The sequence below is a fragment of the Penicillium subrubescens genome (genome assembly GCF_028828155.1).
Source record: "Penicillium subrubescens strain IBT 31985 chromosome Unknown utg000005l_segment0_segment0, whole genome shotgun sequence".
Classification (NCBI taxonomy): domain Eukaryota; kingdom Fungi; phylum Ascomycota; class Eurotiomycetes; order Eurotiales; family Aspergillaceae; genus Penicillium; species Penicillium subrubescens.
Window position 1 is genome coordinate 1,423,866 of NW_026643155.1, and position 21,263 is coordinate 1,445,128.

The window sequence follows — 21,263 nt, forward strand, 5'->3', positions numbered from 1 at the left end:
CCTGGCAAGCAGGGTATTCCAACCTTTACCGCCTCCAAAGGACCCTTACGAACATCTCATACTCACGATAGTGATATGCATCGGAAATATGGTAGCTTGGTCCGCCTAGGGCCCGAATATGGTGTCTGTTGGGGACCCTAAATTGATTCCGAAAATCTATGGTATCTCAAGTGGTTTTACAAAAGCGTGTTCTTCAGCATCATTACGAGTCCGCTCATCCTGGTATATGTAGTTCATTTGCTGACTTACAACTGGAGCTCTTTAGTCTCACTTTTATCCTGTGAATTTCACCTACAACCGTGGCAAACTCGTCCCTGGTATTTTTGCCACCACTGATGAGAGCCTTCATCGTAAAATGAAACGACCTATCGCAGGGCTTTACTCAATGACCAGTGTTTTGGCATACGAAGGCCTCGTCGATAAAACAATCTCTGTGATGGTCAAGCAACTCAATGAGAGATTTGCCAATACAAAGCAACCTTGCGTACTGAGCGACTGGCTACAATACTATGCATTTGATGTGATAGGCTCTGTGACGTTTTCAAGTAGGATAGGGTTCCTTGAAAGAGGAACCGACACTAATAGTATGATGGAAGGGATATGGCAGCGTTTCAAGTATTTCGGAAAGGTATTTTTCTTTTTCATTATTTTTATCCACCTCAAGCACTACAAAGGGGAATTTTGATTGACCAAACCATCTTGAGGCAATCGGATTGGCAAAATGCCATGGCTTGACAAATTCTGGGACAGAAGCTCGATTATAAATGCCATATTTCCAGCAAAATATTCCCCAATTGCAGCCTTCGCCATGTCTTTAACTAATAGAAGACATCAAGAGTTAATGAACAAAGGGACTACAACAACACATGCTGGCATTTCAAGAAAACTGGATTTACTTTCACAACAGTCCGAGTCGATAACAGATTCCCCTTCGTGTGCACACGAATTATTTCCCGGACCCTATCCTGAAGCGCACTAATCTGTATTGGGTTACTCCATAAAATAATCCCTGCTTAGTTGTATCGTATTGAGTAGTTTCACTAAATCAGTTATTTTCCGATGCTGCAATGCTTCATGGAATCGTGCAGAATGCTCCTGGCGATCGCCTATTTTTTTTTTTTTTTTTTTTTTTTTTTTTAAAAAAAAAAGGTTCTCCCATTGATGCATACTATAAGTTGAATTCTATGGTTGAAATCCGCCCTGATTCATGTCCGAGGACAAGCGTTTTGTCTTTGACCGTCGAACAGGTGGGCCGAAAATCAGGAGGAAGCCAGAGTGCCTTTATGCCTTGGAGCGTTATCCACTGAAGTCCCTGTATAAATATCTGGGCATTTGTGGGAAGCGGCTTGGAGATGTGATCCACATATCTGGACTGGACACTGATGTATCCGAGATTGGTTATTAGGTATGTTCCATCATCTGAAAATTGCAGCTCAACAACTGTCCCCTCAACATTCACGGTCTGCCGCAGGGCACCTGTGGCGATATCCCAGAGCCGGACTGTCTTATCATCTGAGCCGGACGCAAGGATATGACTGTTGGCGGAGAATGCAACAGACCGAACCCAGCCTGAATGACCCTCAAGAGTCTGCCGTACGGCTCCAGTAGCAGCATTCCAGAGCCGAACTGTCTTATCATCCGAGCCGGACGCTATTATATGACCGTTTGCGGAGAAAGCGACAGCCCAAACCCAACCAGAATGACCCTCGATAGTCCGTTTTAGAGCGCCTGCTGCAATATCCCAGACTCGAACCATCTTGTCACAGGAACCAGATGCCAAGAGTCGGCCGTCGGCAGAGAACGCAATGCTCCGAAACTCGCCTAGTCGGCTCTTGAAAGCCTGATGTAGATCACCCGTTGCTACATCCCAGACCCTAATTGTCTCCCTCGAGCAGGATGCGAGAAGACGGCCATCTGGCGAGAATACCACCGACCAAATCCAATGTAAGTGGCCCCGAAGGGTTTGTATTGTGGTCTCTGTGGATATATTCCGAAGCCTGACTATCGTATCGTCTGAGCCGAGTGCCAGAAGACGGCCATCAGGGGAGAGTGCCATAGACCGAATCCGATCTGAAGGACTTTGAAGTGCCTCGTGTGGAGTCTCCGTGGCTGTATCCCAAAGCCTGACTGTCCCATCTTGGGAACCGGATGCCAAGAGATGGCTGTCGGGTGAGGATGCCACAGAACGAACCCCCACTGTATGGCCCGTTAGAATACGTTTCAATGCGCCTGTAGTGGTATCCCAAAGCTGAATTCTCTTATCCAGGGAGCCAGATACCAATGTACGGTCGTCGGATAAAAAAGCCACGGATTGAAACCCATCTTGGCCCTTCAGAGTTTGCTGTAGAATTCCTGTGGTGGTATCCCAGAGCCTAATTGTCCTATCGTTGGATCCAGATGCCAGGCATCGACCATTGGCGGAGAATGCCAGAGAACAAACCCAACCTGAATGACTCTCTAGAGTCTGCTGCAGAACGCCTGTAGTAGGATCCCAGATTTTTATTGTCTTATCCTCGGAGCCAGACGCCAGAAGATGGCCGTCAGGGGAGAATTTCACCGAGTAGACCGCACCACGATGACCATGAAGGCTCATCTGTAAGGCTTTTGTGGTTGAATTCCAGAGCCTAACTGTTTTATCCTCGGATCCAGATACTAGGAGCTGGCTATCAGGCGAGAATGCCACAGACTTACATGAATCCGAGTGTCCCTCGAAAGTCTGCATTAAAGCACCAGTGGCGGTATCCCAGAGTCTGATTGTCTTATCACAAGAGCCGGATGCCAGCTGACTGCCGTCAGGTGAGAAAACGACTGACCTGCATGAGTCTGAGTGGCCCTCGAGAGTCTGCTGTAAAGCGCCAGTGGTGGTATCCCACAGTTTGATTGTCTTATCCCAGGAGCCGGAAGCTAGCAGACGACCGTCGAGTGAAAATGCCACCGAGTAAACCGCACCCAAATGGCCCTCGAGAGTCTGCAATTCTGCACTCCAGGTTTTTGCGACGTCTGGAAACTTACGGATCCAATTAGGGAGCGCTCTGTCGAAATTCTTCCGAATTATTGCACTTTTTGGGGCAAACACGAGTCCAGTGCAATACAACTGGAGAGGCATCTCATCAGCTATTTGCCAATTTTTCAGAAAGAAACGCTTTGCGTCGTGCAGAAAGCCCGATATTTCATGAGACTTTGCTTCCTATATTAATCAGCATAGGCGATATTTTATGAAGTTCGGAGTAGCGCACATGTATGGCTGACTGCAGCAAATTAATTGTTCCCAAAACTTCGGAAATAAGACCTAATATGCTCATTGCTTCCATCCAGTGCAAAAAATGGCGCTGGAGAAAGGCGTAAGCTTCGTCGAAAACGGCACCTAGGTCTTTGCTTTTCACTAGGTGATGCGCCCAATAGCGACAGGAGTATTGCAACTCTGGAGAGAGGTAATGGTTGACAGTCTGAAGTTCAATCTCTGCACGCGGTATTCCGTCATTTTGCAATCCACATATGTTCCTTCTCAGACCGTAACATAGAAAGAGGCATCTTGTGGTCAATAAGTGTTGTATCTCTTTCCTATTTACCCAGAAAGGGGTTTTTTTGCTGGTTTCCGGATCCAGAAGAAAGTCTCGAAATGATAAATGAAAGAGCCGCACCGGTAATGTCTCATCTTCTGGTACACTCAAAACCGATTGCAATGGGCTCAGTCGTAGATAAATCAGCCTCTCAGGGAGACCGATAAGCCCCGAAAGTGTGTTGACTGAGAGTGGACTCTCGAGCATCATGATTGTACCAACCACCTCTCGGAACTCTTGAACCAGCTGCTCTTCCTGCTTCTTACTTTGTTTCTGGAGAAGTCGATTCAGGACAGGCACGTACATTCCTTCTAGCTTAGAGCCCTCATTTCGATATGCAAGGATGTCAGCCAGACTGTCCACTGGATCCCAATGAGGGTCCTGAAATAAACGGCATGCGGTAGCGGCGAAAATGAACAACGGGACCGACAAAGTCACCAGATTATTAAAATCGGTGTTTGTCGGCCAGTCGATAGGCATAGAGCGCTCCGCCTTAATCTCTGCAAGCCGGTGCTGTAGAAATAATGATATGTCGTTCTTGATCTCACTGTCAGAAACCTCATGGAGAACCAGAATTTCGTAATCATAGTTTGCAATCCTTGAAAACCCCCGGCGTATTGGTAGATCAGGCCTACTAGTCACAAAAGACGCAAATATATAGTGCTTGATTTCTGTAGAAGCGGAAGCAGTTGAAGAATAAGCGTCATGTCGTTTTCCTCTTCACACTCGTCCAGTGCGTCAATCACTATTACCGCAGTTGGGATTGGGACGATGGATGCGTTCAAGCTGAGCAGTGGCTTGAGGAGTAACTTATCAAATTGCTCCTTTAATCCTTTCGTTGAGATTTCAGAGTCATCATGAATCGCCTTTTGGATACCGGGTACCAGTTGAGGAATGTTCCTCGCCAACTGTCTTGCAATTGTTGGGAAAAGCTTCGCCGCATGACCACGGTCCGCTTCACCCCTTTTGAAGAAGAAGCTTGCACCAAGTAAACTCGATTTGCTGAAAGTCTTTGCTACCGTTCGTGCGATAGTCGACTTCCCGGTCCCAGCTCTACCGTTTAACCAAAAAATGCATTTTCCTTGCGGCGATGTAGCCCATTCTTCAACTTGGCGGAGGACGTGTCCTCTTGTACCTGGAAGACAATCATCTTCATACTGGTTCACGTTTGAGTCGAATGTAGCATCGTGTGCAACTGACAACTGACTTAGGTCCATGTTGCAATGTAGGCGGTCGGTGGTATGGTTTATATCAGCGAGGAGGGCTCTAAGTAGACATGAGCTAGCCGTCAATAACTAAACACTTCTTGGAAGACGAACGTTTGATCAATCGCCAAGGACAAGGTGAAAGACGACTTGTATCTTTCAAGATCCTCGATAATTTTTTTCACCTCTATGCGATCAAGTGGCCACTTCCACGCTCGAAAGCCCAGTTTCTTTATCACTCTCTTTCCTTTACCCGGATCAACCGTCGCTTCCAAGGATGTGAGGGTTAAATGGCACTTAGTAAATGGATCATTCAGGGTGTGAGAGCTGGAGAGCTTCGCGCCATTAGGGCCTTGAAGGAGTACTTTCAGTTCCTGGAGAATTCCTGCAAGATCTGCAACTGTCCGCTGCAGCTCGAAAATTTCATCTCGAGCATCCTTTACCTCTTGAATGTAGCCCCCGCAAAACTTCACAATACTGCCCGCGAGTTGAATGATCGCGATCACGCTAGCTGCAGACGACAGTCCATCCATTTAGCGAGGAGATGAGGAAATTCCGTGAAGCTTTTTTCTGTTATAGTGATTTTGTTGCAATGGTGGACTGTTGTGCAAGGTCGAAGTCTTTTTAAAGGCCCACTCGAGAGGGGAAGGCGCGAGGGGTGTGATACAGATGCATGTTTAGTGGCGCTAATAGGACCAATCATTCATCGCCTTCGTCTGCACCGCAAAGATCCGAATGAAGACAGGCTCGTCCCAAAATTCAAGAAGCAAATTAGAACTCAAATCCTCTTCCAAAAATTTCCGGCTCGGTGACCCTTGTGTCAGACTGGAGCAAGCAGACGAGGGTCGAAAGCCTGGGAAGAAGAAGGGGCAATGATATAGCGCGTGCCTAGTACATTCTTTGAAATTATTGGACTGGCCATCAAAGAGTATAGGCATACAATCTGAGAGCCAATTAAGGCCCAAAATCGTGGAGAATTCGCTGAGAAAATATGTCCTTGGCCCGTCTCACGGAGACGTATGCCCTGTTGTCTATCTCCATCGCACGTCTTGCTGCATTCGCATGCCTTCGCCATCAGAATTTATTTACGAAGACAACACTGTTTCTGGCGCTTTGCTTTCTTGCTCACCAAGTCGTTTCTGTCGGTGGTGTGGTGAAAGCAATCATTTCTAAGCAGCCACTTCCACAAGTAAAGAGATGCCTCGAGCGTTACTTTTAGACAAGTGAAGGGAGAAGACATAAAAAAGGGAACTCAGAAGCTAAGCTGTCTCGATTTTGCTGTGCATTAGCAGTTTTTTATGCTTGCACCAGGTCACGGTTTCGCTAACCGTGCTCCAAGGCGAGAGTAGGACATAGATTGAAAACCCTCATCCTTTGAGAGTCAAAACCTGAGTAAAGACTATATTTAACCAGCAGCTTTGCCCCAGAATTTGCAAGCTCTGTTTACAACACCTGGACTATTGAGAATAAAGTGCGTTTTCAATGCCCGCTGTTCTCCTCCGTTGACCGCGTTTGCAGCCACATTTAAACGGTCATTTAGGTCCAGACCTGCAACCGAGGGCAGGTAAAAAAGACATTGATCAACTAACGGTCAAAACTTGAGGTTATAAACCCTATATTTTGGTATAGTTTAGCAAACTGGAAGCTTCATTCTATCTATTCTATTATCCCTTGCCCCAGGACTTGGTAATTTCTATCCAATGCCTCTATAGTACACCACCAATGGCGGTCATCAAGGTGATGTAAGGAGGGCCCTCGCTTGATATCATGGTCTGCTCGGACGATTTCATTGATGGGAGCATGGCGAGGGACTCCAACACCTGAAGTTTGCTATTTTGATATTTTGTTTGTGAGATGACAAGTTTGGCATCAGGGCAAACGCTGCCCTACTTTTTTCTCTTCCTCCCACAACTTTCCAACCTCCATCTTCTCTTCCATCTTCCCTTCCCACAATCTTCCCTTCTTCCTCCATCTTCTCAACCTCCACCTTCTCGACCACTTTCCATCCTGTCTACGCCTTCTTTCTGTCTTCCATCTCTGTCCCCCAGTCTCTGTTCCTCCTCTCCATCTGTCCTCTCAATCTCCATTTTCCGTCTCTCGACCTCTTTCATCTCGTCTGCCACCACTCCTTCTCTTTCCTCCCATCTTTCCTCTCTCCTCTCTCCCCCTCAACCTTCACCATCTCTCCTCCTCGCTCCCCATCTCTCGCATTCTACTGTTCACTCTCAATCCTTCACGCTCTCTCCTTCCCTCTCACTATCCAGCTCTCTTTCCTTTACTCCTCCCCTCTAAATCTCTCACTCTTTCTCCCTCCCCCCCCCTTCAATCACCATGTCTCTGCTCGGCCTTCCCAACGAGCTGCTCCTGATGATCGCTGAGCAGATGTCCTCAAGTAAAGACATCAACGCCATGGCTCAGGCGGATCGCTTTACTTACGCCCTGTTGAATAAATATCTGTACGACCAAAACATCCGCAAGTCTGGCAGCTCCGCCCTGCTCTGGGCCGCCAAGCATGGGCAGCTTGGAACAGCCCAGCGCCTCATCAAAGGTGGGGCAAATATCGAGACCTACCCTGGGCCCCTGTTCCAGCGCCCTCTCCACGTCGCTGCCACCTATGGCAATGTTGAGGTCGCCCAGCTCCTGGTGGACCATGGAGCTAAGATCACCTTTCTCGACGGCCACTTCAAGACTGCCTTGCACCATGCCGCAGAGAATGGACATGCGGCCATAGTCCAAATGCTCCTGAGACACGGGCATCTGTTGATGGAGCAGACCAATCACCTGGTGCCCGAAACCCCCCCTCCACCAAGCCGCCAAGTATGGGCATGCTGAGATCGTCCGTCTTCTGCTCGCAGCAGGATGTAAGGTCAATGTCACCAAATTCGGGACCGGAGAGACCGCCCTACACTTGTCCCTGGAACATTTCAAGCACCAAATCCGCCACAAGGGCAAGGGCAAGAAGATCTCGGTCAAGAAACGAGATGCAAGAAAGGCGAAGACTGCGGTTCTGCTCATCGAGCACGGGGCGGACGTTCGAGCTCTTCCAAGGTCGAACAAAACCCCCTTGGAACTGGCAATCCGAGTCAGTTACGTGGACGTCGTTCGGCACCTGCTCAAAAAGGGTGCGAGTCCCAATGTTCGCGTCAGCATCATTTATTCAAACCTTCCTCCGAGCCCTACCTTCCCTTTCTCTACATACACTCCACCCACTACGACTATCATGGATCTGGCAAAGAGCTGTGGTAATAACGAAATCATCTATCTCCTACACGATGCACAGAACAAGATGTACGCGACCAGCAGAAACACCCTATAAGTTTCCAGGACCTCGGTCTTTTCTAAGAGCGACGAAAGACGAGTCTAGCTCAAGCAAGTCCGAGATACCTCTACCACTCTGCTAGAACTACTACAAAGTTCTAGCTGAGATTCTGGAAACTGCCATCGTCATCCGTTTCCATTTCGTCCCATACCTGCCTTGCGACCACATTTCTTGAAAGCATCGAGCTATTATCCTTTTTCCGACAAAATCCATTGATGCTGATGAGCGTCATCCAAGAAGAGATCGTTTCTGTGTGCGAGCGTCCACGTTTGCATCCTTTTTGCGAGTGTACAGCCTATTATGCACTACCCCTGTGCACGTTGTACTAAGACTCAAGAAATCTCCATTACTGCGCCTCCACAAATTTCCATTACCGTGCCTTCTCGAGTCTTCTTTGCCATGCCTCAAATTTTCACTACCACGGCTCCTCCAATCCTCATTACGCCTCCTCAAAATCTTCATTACGATTCCTCCTCAAATATTGCAAGCCAGCTTCGACTCCCAAACTGAATGATCCAGGAAGTGTGGTTGTTGATATACTCCACTCTGTTGATAGCGCATTCTGCCGGGGGTTGAATTAGGACCATAGCACTACTTTCTACGCACTTTCTGTTCTTATCAAGTTCATGTATCTACGGGCATATCGTCTGATCTAATTAAATGCCATTCTTCAATCGAGTTTCCTTCTAAGCAATACGTCCTTATTCCAGTGGTCATTATAAGTGCTCTGATAATGTACTCCACTCTGTTTATACTTCCATAGAGTGATTCTGACCACTCACATCGCCGTGATCACGTGGGTCGCTTATTGTTACGCGATTCGAACACGAGGCGGCGCAAGGCTGATTTGCTTGCACGATAGACGCCCGGCAGCTTGGCGCCTTGACTTTGAGAATCATGGCCCCTGACCAACAATCGCCAGGAACCCAATCTCGGGTGACGAGGACACCCTGACGTCTACACCGAAGTCATGGACAACGGAACCTCGGCAACGGACATCATTACCTACATTGGTGTTCCCCTTGCAGTGCTCGGTGTGCTTCCAATTCTATACACGTCTTCTCGGGCTCTCTGGACACAGCGATCGATCCGGTCAACATTGAAAAGACATGGACTGCTCGAGTCAGCATTTACACGCGTCAGTCTAATCGGGGGTATCGTCGAGGTGGAGCTACCACGATGCAGCGTCACCCCGCTCGACCGCGAGTCAGACGCCGATTACTGGAAATTGAACGCGCTTCATGTGCCATTGAAAGGCGGCGGTTGGTCGCTCTTCCACTGGAACCGCCTTGTCACGGGAAAAGTTCTGTGTCGCTGTCAATTCAAAGACGAATTGACCATTCCCCAGGCGGATGTTGATTTCGAAGATCTTGTTGCCTTCTTGCTTGATCGGGGGGCTGTTCCGGATGCACATGGATGGCATATTCTGAGAACGGTTGGTCTCTGGGCGCCGCCTGGTACTGTTATCCTACGACCGCCGCAAGGTATGTCTGGGGCGGTTCTTGCTGTTGCGCCTCCTGATGACTCGGATGGCGTGTTGAGTTTGCAGGCCAATTGGAAGGAGCAATGGGATTTGAGGAACTCGAATAGCTTGCCTCCTTTCTGGATGAGACTCGAGCAGCCGAGGTTTGGCAAGGTGGACGGCGACGAAGAGACCACTCTTAAATCGATACCTGGAGCGAAGGATCTTGCCCGGCCTGAAACTGGACAGTCCAAGCCACTGAGTCGGCAAAATACACTTGTGGCCGAAACAATCGCCGAGTCTAGCACAGATTCTAGCACAGATTCTACCTCCTCAAAGCCGGTGTCGCTTCTCGCCGAGATCGAGCGATTGAAAGCTCTGGCTACAGAATCCGATTTTGACAGTGTTCGATTCAAGATCGATCAAGAACATGTCAAGCGTGTACTCTTCGAGAGCAATGGTAGCTCGACCGGCGAGCAGCAAGACTTAACCCGTTTCGGAGATACCTTTGATCTTTGGTTCGCCTGTGCTGCATCCGCCTTAACCCAAGATGGATATTCGGGAATCTGGAACTTCGCCATCCCGAGCAACATCTCAAAATTCACCCGCCAAAAGTCCGTCCCCTGTGGCGTGATGGTTGTACTGGGCCATTTAAACGAAGATAACGTTCCACCATGGGCATCACCGCCCCCACCACTCGGCGAATCCCACGTTGACATCCAAGCACGAATGCAAGAGGACAATCTCGCCCGACGACTCGAAAGCACCATGCCGCCCGCCCAAGCCGCAGAGGCAAGACAAGTCCGCATGCTACGCGAGTCACAACGTTTTCACAATGGCCACATCAAGAGAATGCACGCGCATGAGGAGTATCAGGAACGACGACTTGTTGAAGCTATCCAGTCACCACGGCTTGATAACCTGGTCATCGCCCAAGCAAATCTTGCCTATCTTATTGGTGAAGAGATCGTTCCTTGCGATTACACTTTAAATGATTTGGCGCAGGCTGTGCTGTATCTTATGATTCTTGATGAAGGCCAGGCGAAGCTTATTGCTGATATCCTGGAGAGATGGATGTTGTGGTGTCAGTTTGGTGGAATGCAGAAGGTGCAGCTTACCTTGTTGATGGAGAATAAGGTTGCTTTTTGTTATGCTTCTGCGTTGGTGGCTGTTGTGCAAAGGGCGAATTCGGGGAATGGGAATTTGTCTTCGGATATGCTGGCTTGTATGAGAGCGTGGAGGAGAGTGAGGTTGGGGTGAATAGCTACTTAACAATTGATTCCTTATTGCTATACAAGAGATTATTCTGCACTCGGTAACAGCCTTCCTTGTCTGAAAACCTTATTTCATGGTCTATGATATCCATAAACAAACATTACATCCATCGTGTTGTTTCCATAGCTTTCTCCTTCCATGTCTGCAGGGCAAATACCGGCGGCAAACTCCCAGGAGCGTTCTTTCCATTTCTCCCTCTCTCCGTCTCTCCCTCTCCTCCTCCTCTTCTCCTCCGTCTCTCTCTTGCTCTCTTTCTCCTTGACCAGCCTCGTTCTCACGTCTTCCTTGCAGTCTCTCGACACCTTGCGGCACTTCCACACATCGGGAGCCGCCCTCCTGCATCATTCACAGCATTTCTTTCCTCGGCCTACGCGTCTCTGCATCTCTCGCTCCATCTCCTCGAGTCTGACGGGTATCGTCCTTCGATCCTCACGTTCTCTCGACATCGTGGGACGCTCTCAGACACCCGGAGTCACCCTTTTACAACTTCGAAAATCTTTCTTTCTTGGGTTCCCTGTCTCTCTATCCATCTCTTGGTCCCTTCATCTCTGATCCGTATCGCTTACATCCTTGCGCACTCTGGACATCGTGAGATACTCTCAGACATTCAAACTCACCCTCTCACAGCCTCGACAATCTTTCTTTCCTCGGCCCACCTGTCTCTCCATTCCTCTCTCACATTCTGACCGGTATCGTGATCCTATCGTCACATCTCTCACCACTGTGAGACAATCCAAGATATCTGGTCATCCGGAACCGCCCACTTGCTCGGTTCAGAATATCTCTTTCCTCAGTCCACTTGTCTACGCCGCAGGCCTGACGTGACCATGTCCTTTCAAAGCTTACCCAATGAGTTGCTCTACATGATCAGTGGGCAGTTGCGCCGTCCCGACCTCAACGCCCTCGCCCAAACCTGTCAGCAGTTCTACGCATTTCTGAACAGCACTCTGTACTTCGACAACATCCGGCTCAATCACAGCTCCGCTCTGTTTTGGGCTGCATCAACTGGAAGTCTCGGAACAATCCAACGCATGCTTGCTCACGGGGCTGACTTGCAGATCAGAGCCGAAAGTGCTGCTGCTACCCAGTTGGGACTGAATTACTTGAAGTCACAAAACATGACACGCAAGAGAGGTTCTGCCAGAACGCGCCACACTAGAAGTAAAAAAGAATCCTTGAGCTTCTCTGCTTGTGGCGAAACCCTTTTGCATCGAGCTGCCGAGTGGAATCAAGAAGCAGTGGCGAAATACCTCTTGGACAACGGATGCGATATGCTATCCATCGACATGTATGGATATTATCCCATTCAGCTGGCAGCACATCGCGGCCACGAGTCTCTTGTCCGGCTTTTTCTGGAGAAAGGATTCCACCCAAACACACTAAGCTGGGCGAGGACTGATCCATCAGCCATACACAGTGCGGTATGCGGTGGATATTCCGGCATTGTGAAACTCTTGCTTGACCATGGCGCCGATGCAAATCTGAAAGGGAGCTCTTCTAATAACGAGTACTCTCCTCTCGATCTGGCCTTTTCAGAGCATTGGGCCACCAAGACCCAGAACATTCTTGATTTGCAGAATGCGCTTGGCCCAGAGCATATGCGTGGTGGGCAAGAGAACTGCGCATTGCTCCTGATCGACCACACAGCCCCACACGAGATTTTTGAGGACGACAGGTATCTGTTGCTTGCAGTAAAGAAAAATTATGTGAAGGTGGTCCAAGCATTATTGGATCTCGGCATCGACCCAAACACATGTTTGTTGGGGCGACGTGCACTGAGGCATGCGAAGGACTTCAAGTTAAAGGAATTGGTTGATCTTCTGGAGCCTCTTATCACTCCAGCTTCCCAACTGAAGCCAAAGCGCAAGAAGCGCAAGACTGAGCCGTGAAAATCCATCGCATGTGTGTTTGAATCATCGAGTTAGGGGATTAGGCATATTTGACCCACGCCATGTTCTGCGGAAACCGATAACTGTCATTTGAGGAAAGAAGGGCTGAAACATACCTCAACTGGGAGAATCTGAGATCGCAAAAAAAAAAAAAAAAAAAGGAAAAACCGCTGACAGCTTCTACCTCGACCCAAAGAAATCTTCCATCCAAGAAGTGAGCTTTACGCTAGATGTTGTCCATGAATAGAGATAGACTTATTCGGTACACCCCCAGAGCCATGCTCAATGAACAGATCTCAGTGACTCAGTCCAGAAGAGCCTAGGGCATGATTTAGAAAAAGTTTACTGGAAAATCTTAAGAGAATAACGGTAGATATTTTTGTAAAGGCTTTCTGCGTAGAGTGCCGCAAAGGCTTCGTAGTAATGCTTTGCAATCCGGTAGTAAGCACGCTCGCATGCAGGCATAATAAAAGCTTAGCTAGGTTTCACCAGCCTCTCATCTCTATTGCTAGTGTAGACTATCTCAATGCGACTGCTTTTCTCAAAACACTCAATCCTTCGTGGAGATTTTCCTTCTCTGGCGCGATTGGTCTGCATCTAAACTCTTCATCATAGTTCGGAGCAAGAGCAATAATTGTTTCAATGGCACTTCTAACTTTTTCTCCTTTACTGATTGTTCGTTTAAGCACGGGTTCCATTAAATACGACTAAATACCAAGATATCCCTCCCTCGAAGCCAAAAATTCTCAAAGCTTAGAGCTCATCCCATTCCCATTGATAATCTCCTCAACAAGCTTAGCCGCAGCCAGAGTCTCCTCATCCTTAAAATGTCTCCCCGCAATCTGCAACGCAATAGGCGCACTCTCATACCTCTCCGGACTCTGATACTTATTCCACTCTCTCTCATCAACCGCATTACGCGGGACATACTTCTTATCCTGCGCCGTAAGTGCATCCAGCTCCGGATCAACTGTAAGTCCCGACGGGAAAACAGCAGCAGGCATGTCAGTCATATTCCAGATCGCGGTATAGTTCCAATAATGCGATTCGCCCATCACAGCGGCCGTGGCTGGATTAGCGGGGGAGAGGATAAAGTCGACGCCACGCCGTTTTAGCAGGGCTTGGTACTCGTCGCGATATTCGTCGCGCGAGTGCTGGAGCACCCAGGCTTCACTGTGGGTGAGGGGTGTTGGGCGACTGTAGGAGAAGGCCCATTCGGTTAGTGGGCGGGCGGGTTCGCCTGATTCGCGGAGCATTTGGTGTTGGAGGGCGGCGCCATCGGGGTAGTAAAGGGCGGACTGGAAGGATGTTTTAGCATGAGCTTAGTTTGGGGGCATGGGGATGAGGAGTGCTTACAATGATTTCCCAGCCACGCTGGTGCTTATATGGTTCCCAGTCAACGACCTTGATCCCGGCAGCTTGGAGCTTTTCCTTTGCCATTCGCAAAGCTCGAGTAATAGGTGGGTGAGGACGAACACATCTAGTACTCGCGGTTAGTCCAGGTCACTCGAGGGTGCTGATAAGTAACTCACCCATCATCCCACATAATAGCAACAGTCATATCTCTCGTCGGCGTCACAGTCCTCCAAGGTACAGGCATCAAAGAAGTCTCATCATCCCACGGTTCCTGATCCAGCACCGCCTTTTGAAACAATTCCAGATCCTCAATCGAACTACTACCCATAGGTCCCACAACACCATGAATAGTCTCCTGCCCAATACACGCCACTTGAATTCCAGCCATGGGATTGCGCATCGCGGTAGGTCGGAATCCATAACCACCACAGAATGCAGCGGGACAACGAATCGACCCACCAATGTCAGTGCCAATGCCGAGGGGTGCGCATTTGAAGCCTACCGAAGCGCCTTCACCACCTGAAGAACCGCCGGGCGTTAATGTTCGGTTGTGTGGGTTCAAAGTTGTGCCTGTGATGTTGTTGCTGCAGCAGAGGTGCTGGGATGAGTTAGTCGGGAATGTTATGTCAAGTGGATAGTCCCTTCGATACTTACCATGAGTGATTGGGGTTGATTCGTTCGGACGTGGAACACTGCGCCTGCATTTTCTAGTAGTCGTAGCAAGTGTGCGTCTTCGGGAGCTATATTATCAATCCTGGAAATTTCGTTAGCGATGGTTATCAAAGCAGGGGGTTTGACTCGACAAACCAAGCCACATATCCGGTGTTGCAGGTCTTATTCTTGAACCCGATGTGCTCCTTTACGCTGATTGGAATACCATGCTATTTACAACAGTTGTCAATCAAAAGCTACTCGACGAGTTCGCCTGGACTTTGACTCACCAAAGGTCCGACAAGTTTCCCCGTTTGTTTGTAGTGCTGATCAAGCTCTCGCGCCCGAGCAATTGCCTCGTCGGCGAGAAATTCCGTCGCAAAGTTCAGCTGCAAAATCATTCAGTCAGCTTTCCCGCTTCAACAGGAGTAATATGCAATTATTGATACCAGCTGTTGTCCAATCACAGATCGCTTAAGAAAGGCAACAACAACTTCCTCAGCAGTCAAATCCCCCTTCCCCATCTCCCTAACTAATTCTGTCGCAGACAATTCAGTAATTATCAGCTCGCGCTCACTCAGGAGCCCAGATTGTCTCGGAAAATCAATCACGTTCTTCTGCATAGCTGGTGGAAGTTGCGATTCCGGCAGCAGCCATTGTTTCGGAATCGACTTGTCGAGAATGTCTCTGCCCGTCTGTGCTTTGCGTTGCCAGCTATCTAGCGACATGTTGGTAGGACTGGAGGGGTATGTTTTTATGGCTTAGTGGATGTTGTTATAGGATCAGTAGTTGGAGAAAGAAGAATGAAAGGAAGTAATCAGTTTGAGCATTTCCCCTCTTCTTTTTAGGCCCCCGCTGACAGCATTTATTTGTACTACATTCCTCTCGGAATCGGAAGCCGTTGATAGGTACTGCTCGGATGGACATCCCCGCGTCTGAAAAGTGGAGTCGAGCTGCGACGGCTGTTGGTTCTCCTTATCATGCAGTTGGAGTCGCCTTAGGGGGGTAAGGATCTATGGCGGAGAAAATTCCGTTGGCTTGGTGTCTAGCGGACATGCTTGATAGGCGATCTGAGTGCTTGGCCAATTAGTGACCCTACTACAAAAGCGACGAGGGTATTCGTTTAGATTGTAGTGGTAGAAGCTACCGAGGCAGCCACTGGATAGTCATTCATTATCGTACAAACTCCAAGCTGATCATAGGTCTGTTAATATGACCCCATTTTAGTGAAAAAAAGAATAGCTAGCTTCTAGTAGCCTGAAGCGTATGTGCAAAGATGCAAAAAGAAACTCTCCCTCGGGGAATCGAACCCCGGTCTCCCGCGCTTATCGGTGTTAATGACAAGCGGAAATCATGACCACTAGACCAAGGAAGACGTATTAGCCGAGTTACTGCTCGACCACTTGGTGTGCTTGATGCAAGGGATTCGACTTTTTGGCATCATGTTCATCCGCAACATGTTAATGCCGCGCAGAGAGTTCCACACACAACTTGGCACCGCGGGCCTTTCTCGCCAGCGAACATTTTGTCAGCCTCGGACAACACTTCAGGTTGGAGGGTGGCAGAATGGATTCCATACGCGTGGAAACATTCGTTAATAGTCTTGGCAGTTTTCAAGAAACTGGATACCGAGGGATCAGATACCACAACGTGGACGGATGCGATGGTTTTGCGCTGGTTGAGGCGCCAAATGTGTAGTTCGTGGATAGAGTGCACGCCCGGAACCTAATAACTGTTAAATTTGGGGAAAGAAAACTTGCGGTAACCTGTACTATGCTGACCGTTTCAAGATCGTGCTGGACATCCATCAGATTTACGCCATTCGGGGCACTTTCCAGTAAGATAAGGCCCGTAGTCCGTACTAAGTGCGGGTCAGTCGGAAATATATAACTGCACGGGCATAGTAGTCCAAGGAAGGTATCGGACTTACCCAGTGGAATGGACGAAATAATGATCATAATTGCGATTCCCATGCTTACCCCAGGGTCGGCGTAGTAGCGGCCTTCGTATTTCGCCAGCCAGATGACCAACGCGGCGGCAATAACCCCAAGGTTATTGGCAGCGTCACACAAAACATGCAAGAGGACACCCATCATTCCCAGGTCACCATGGTCGTGTCCATGGCTATGACCATGGCTATGGCTATCCAAGTCGTCATGGCAGTGCGCGGATAGTGTATTCTCAAATTGCGGATGCTTATGATCACGATGCTAAAAGACAATTGTCAATCGTTTGCACACTAGAAGTCGGGAGCATCACGTACATTGGAAATAGAATCCTCTTCGCAGTCGCTGACGGGCGCCAGTCCATCTTCAATAACCGGCGGGGAGACGTGGCCGTGGCCATGTCCATGTCCATGTTCTAGCGCACTCATTCAGCTCAACGAACCTGATAGTAAGATAAAGGACATACCGTGAAGAAACAGCGCGCTGATGATATTCAGACCCAGACCAATGCATCCCACAACCATCACCAGCTTAGGATCTTCGATGCCTACATCTCGATTAGCGATGGATTTCCCACAATGAAAGGCGAAGACCCACGTTGCAAAGAGATGAAGCGTTCAATTGACTGCAAGAAAATACTGAGGCCCAATGCAAAGAGGAGGACCCCGTTGAAGAAAGCGCCAAGCAGCTGGGCACGCTGCCAGCCAAAGGAGAGATCTTGTGGAGAATTGCCCTTTTCCGAAACCTAGCGGTGGGATTGAAAGTCAGTATTGATGTCAAGGAGACTGATAGTGATATTGATATGACAAGCCTTTAACGCCACAAGGGCGATCACGAATCCCATTAGGTCATTCAACTTTTGATCAGTTAGCGCAAAAATCCAGGACGAAGAGTCATGGGAGACATACGTAGTGGAATGCATCAGCAATCAAGGCAAGCGAGTGGGTATAAAACCCCACTGTTTTTGAGTCAGCGTCGCCAGATCAGAACGAGTTCATGAGCACCTACCTGAGATCTCGCCGAGGAAGAAACATGTCGAAATACCAATGACCACTGCCAGCCGCGTCGAATGCGAGAGATGAAATGGCATGATTTGATTCAGCCCAACTCCAAGGCAGGGTCACAGGTGACTTGATATCAGCTTTTCGCGAGGCTGCGTGAGAGGCCACCGAAGTCAGAACTGATGTTAGAGGAAGAGAAAGAGTGACAAGTATGATCCAACCGGTACAATACCAGCAAAACACGCAGACTGTCTTCAAAAAATCAAAGGGGGTGGTCAAGTGGTGAACAAGGACTAGAGAGGTAGGTGGTTATTTGTCAAACACTCAAATCCTCCTGCTCCAGGTACCAAACTTTTCATCTTGGCAGTTAGTCGATATCGCAATAGCCGGTTTGGCGCGTGTGTTGAATACATATGAAGACCATGTTACCAACGCCTTCCCGGCCGCGCTGTGGCATGCAACGAGGATGCGGCATGCCGAAGCCCACCTGGGTTCAAGTGCGAGCCTCCCAAGGCTCCACTTTTCCTTTATAAATTTCTGATCAAAGAAAAATTTAATTTAAAGGCCGATGAGGCTTCCGCGAAATCTAATATATCGTGGTTGTGGGGTTGAATATTCTCCTGTGTTGACGGTTGTATAGCGCCTGACCAGGAAAAAGTCACTACGAGTACATATCCAACCCTACACCAACGTGTGAATCACGATTGAGACCTGGACTGCAACAAATTCTAGACCGTGAAGAATGCAAGCATCCTCCCAACTCCCAAGGTCCCCAAGAACCCGAACAGGCAAGGATGACAACAGCCGCGAATGCAAGATTCCTCGAAGTAAGACGGTATGTTAATTAAGGTCGTTGAAAATAAGTATCAATTTGGAAATTCGTTACATCGTCCTCTGATTGCTAATCCAGGACCAGCATACCCAAAACTCAAACGCCACCAACGCGTATTCCTACAGCGCTGAGTACAATTCATCTCCCGGCAACATCTAAATAATTGTCTCCTGCCCTGGGATTTTAAGCCGCAATCTGGTCAGACAACCCATCAAGCTCTCGCTGCCAATTACGGTGACGCGAGATATGCCAGATGAACTTCTCCGCCAACCCCTTCGAATCGGGTCCAACACTGCCCACCTTCAACGTGGAAGGTGCATCCCCATATCCAGTTACAACACCATAAGACTCCGCAGACAAAGTACCAGGCGATGCGACCTCAACTTCGTCCAAGCCAATCTGCTTCTTAATGAAAGGCACAGCCTCATTCATACCAGCAATAGGCTTGAGATGAGCAAAGGACTCGGTAACCCAAAACTTGGCCACGCCGTTCTTCGCAAGCCCGTCCGCGACGTGCTTGCCGCCCGGGATGAATGTGGCATCGAAGAGTGTTGAGCGCATGCCCGTGAAGAAATGATCCGGGACGACCGTCTGCCCGGACTCGGAGGTGACGCCCTTGCGCTGGGCGCCGATCGTGAAGACGAAGGCGCCTCGTTCGGAGAGGGCGTCTTTCATAGTGGTGTATGCGTTGTAGTCGAAGCCATCGGCGAGAAGGATTGCAATGCGGCGTGTGTCGATAATTGGTTTCTCGGGGAGATACTCGAGTTGGCTGAGACCCTTTGCTTTCTTGCCGTGATTCTTGGAAGGCTTGGATGGCATATCGCCGCCCACGTTTGTCGCAACCATTTCTGCGAGCTCGGAACTGACAATCGCAATACGCTCGGTCATGCGCTTGTACACGATAGGGTCGTCGCAGTGATCTAGTTCGAAGGAGAATGCCTTGGCAACGTGCAGCTTCTCAATCTCAGAAAGGGAGTTATAAAAGGTCTGCGCTTGCTTATAATGCTCCTTGAACTTCTCGGATAGAGCGCGCGCCTTAATTCCCTGCTGCTTCTCGGGGTAGCTCGTGAATCCTCCCTGGCTGGCATCGGCAGGTGGATTTGCATGGAAACGGTTAGGCCAGTAATTCACCGTGCCCTTCGTAATGCGATGCTTCATAGACCCGTCACGATTAACCAGGTTCATATAAGGACAAACCGGGCGGTTAATTGGCAATTCCTCCCAATTCGGACCGAGACGAGAAATCTGCGTATCGAAATAGGAAAAGTTGCGACCCTGCAGCAACGGGTCATTCGAGAAGTCGATACCAGGCACGATATGGCTTGTACAGAAAGCAGCCTGCTCGGTTTGAGGGAAGAATTCGTCGATGTTGCGGTTGAGCTCTAGCTGACCGATATATCGGATCGGCACGAGCTCCTCAGGCCAGACCTTTGTAGCATCCAATGGGTCGAATTCAAAGTCATCGACCTTGTCCTCGGGAATAAGTTGCAGACCGAATTTCCAGCGCGGGAAGTGGCCGGCGTCGATTGCATCCATGAGATCCTTGCGATGGAAGTCCGGGTCCTGACCGCAGATCTTCAAGGCTTCGTCCCAGACTAGCGAGTGTACGCCTAGTTCAGGGGTGAAATGAAACTTGACAAGATGGCGTTTTCCTTCCTTGTTGATAAGAGAGTAGGTGTTCACACCGAAGCCCTGCATCATCCGGTAAGATCGTGGAATGGCCCGATCAGACATTTGCTATATCATTTATTAGCACCTATCATCCTCAAGGACCATCTCCAACTTACCCAGTAATTCATATGTGTCGTCTCCGAATGCATATACACGAAGTCCCAAAAGTTATTGTGAGCGCTCTGGCCCTGCGGCACCTCATTATGCGGCTCAGGCTTGACCGAGTGAACAACATCCGGGAACTTGACCGCGTCCTGGATAAAGAAGACAGGAATATTGTTACCGACAATATCCCAGTTTCCCTCCGCAGTGTACATTTTAATAGCAAAGCCGCGCACATCACGGACTGTATCTGCGCTCCCCTTGCTACCCTGAACAGTCGAGAAGCGCAGGAATAGCGGAGTCTCGCGCGATGTATCAGTCAAAACGCCAGCGGTGGTGACATCCTCCGCACTCTCGAATAATTTGAATGTACCGAAAGCGCCGGTGCCTCGGGCGTGAACGACTCGCTCTGGGATGCGTTCATGGTCAAAGCGCATAATCTAGAAAAGCACGCGGGTTAGCGTATTGAACCTAGTTCATGATTATGTTGGAGAGCAAACCTTCTCGCGGGCAATTTGGTCCTCTAGAAGCATTGGACCGGTCTTCTTCTCGTCAGCCACCCTCAGCCAGTGGTCAGGATCAGAAATTTTGATGCCATAGTCGGTGGTCATATGGTCCTTGTCATTGAGTTCAATAGTATCTCTCTGCATATCGGCAAACTTGCCGTCCGCAGACTTGGCATTTTTTGTAGCTGTAGCTGCCATTCTCGTGACTTGTCTCTAGTTCTTCTCCGCGATAGAATGTGATAGAGTAAATTCAAGTGTCACGAAAGGAATGAAGATGAAAGTCAAACTGTGGAGAGAAGCGCAATCAGTCTTGCGGAACTGTTATATGTATAAGATTGCTTCGAGCCAAGAAATACAATGTAATCCAGTGCATCATACTAATGATGTAATTCCGACATCAGAGTCCCAAAACACCAATCATGTCACCAGGAAAAGCAATCAAGAAATCCATAATCTGATTACCCAAGCTTCAATTCTAGATCTCTACA

At 48.9% G+C, this 21,263-nt stretch overlaps 7 protein-coding genes across 7 annotated transcripts; 3 read left to right on the top strand and 4 right to left on the bottom strand.

Moving 5' to 3' along the window:
- Positions 1-1,168: 1,168 nt before the first annotated feature.
- On the bottom strand, positions 1,169-5,298 carry N7473_007016 (NACHT nucleoside triphosphatase; the record flags this gene model as incomplete). Its single annotated transcript, XM_057152956.1, has 4 exons — positions 1,169-3,187; positions 3,642-4,097; positions 4,313-4,826; positions 4,880-5,298. The coding sequence occupies 4 exons, from the start codon at positions 5,296-5,298 to the stop codon at positions 1,169-1,171; spliced, it is 3,408 nt and encodes a 1,135-aa protein (XP_057007294.1).
- A 1,798-nt stretch (positions 5,299-7,096) lies between these two features.
- On the top strand, positions 7,097-8,081 carry N7473_007017 (ankyrin repeat domain-containing protein; the record flags this gene model as incomplete). Its single annotated transcript, XM_057152957.1, has 2 exons — positions 7,097-7,549; positions 7,584-8,081. The coding sequence occupies 2 exons, from the start codon at positions 7,097-7,099 to the stop codon at positions 8,079-8,081; spliced, it is 951 nt and encodes a 316-aa protein (XP_057007295.1).
- Positions 8,082-9,054: 973 nt separating this feature from the next.
- N7473_007018 (uncharacterized protein) lies at positions 9,055-10,806 on the top strand (the record flags this gene model as incomplete). Its single annotated transcript, XM_057152958.1, has 1 exon — positions 9,055-10,806. One exon carries the CDS (start codon positions 9,055-9,057, stop codon positions 10,804-10,806), a length of 1,752 nt encoding a protein of 583 aa, XP_057007296.1.
- Positions 10,807-11,648: 842 nt separating this feature from the next.
- Positions 11,649-12,710, top strand: N7473_007019 (Ankyrin-2; the record flags this gene model as incomplete). The annotated part of the gene is made up of 1 exon (XM_057152959.1): positions 11,649-12,710. The coding sequence occupies one exon, from the start codon at positions 11,649-11,651 to the stop codon at positions 12,708-12,710; it is 1,062 nt and encodes a 353-aa protein (XP_057007297.1).
- A 746-nt stretch (positions 12,711-13,456) lies between these two features.
- N7473_007020 (putative glutamyl-tRNA(Gln) amidotransferase subunit A) lies at positions 13,457-15,445 on the bottom strand (the record flags this gene model as incomplete). The annotated part of the gene is made up of 7 exons (XM_057152960.1): positions 13,457-14,008; positions 14,067-14,190; positions 14,243-14,664; positions 14,721-14,820; positions 14,874-14,947; positions 15,008-15,106; positions 15,167-15,445. The coding sequence occupies 7 exons, from the start codon at positions 15,443-15,445 to the stop codon at positions 13,457-13,459; spliced, it is 1,650 nt and encodes a 549-aa protein (XP_057007298.1).
- A 718-nt stretch (positions 15,446-16,163) lies between these two features.
- On the bottom strand, positions 16,164-17,753 carry N7473_007021 (putative di-, tri-valent inorganic cation transporter; the record flags this gene model as incomplete). Its single annotated transcript, XM_057152961.1, has 9 exons — positions 16,164-16,442; positions 16,499-16,578; positions 16,648-16,927; positions 16,981-17,078; positions 17,130-17,210; positions 17,261-17,408; positions 17,487-17,519; positions 17,572-17,621; positions 17,672-17,753. 9 exons carry the CDS (start codon positions 17,751-17,753, stop codon positions 16,164-16,166), a joined length of 1,131 nt encoding a protein of 376 aa, XP_057007299.1.
- A 926-nt stretch (positions 17,754-18,679) lies between these two features.
- On the bottom strand, positions 18,680-20,973 carry catA (catalase catA; the record flags this gene model as incomplete). The annotated part of the gene is made up of 3 exons (XM_057152962.1): positions 18,680-20,233; positions 20,284-20,709; positions 20,770-20,973. The coding sequence occupies 3 exons, from the start codon at positions 20,971-20,973 to the stop codon at positions 18,680-18,682; spliced, it is 2,184 nt and encodes a 727-aa protein (XP_057007300.1).
- Positions 20,974-21,263: the final 290 nt, after the last annotated feature.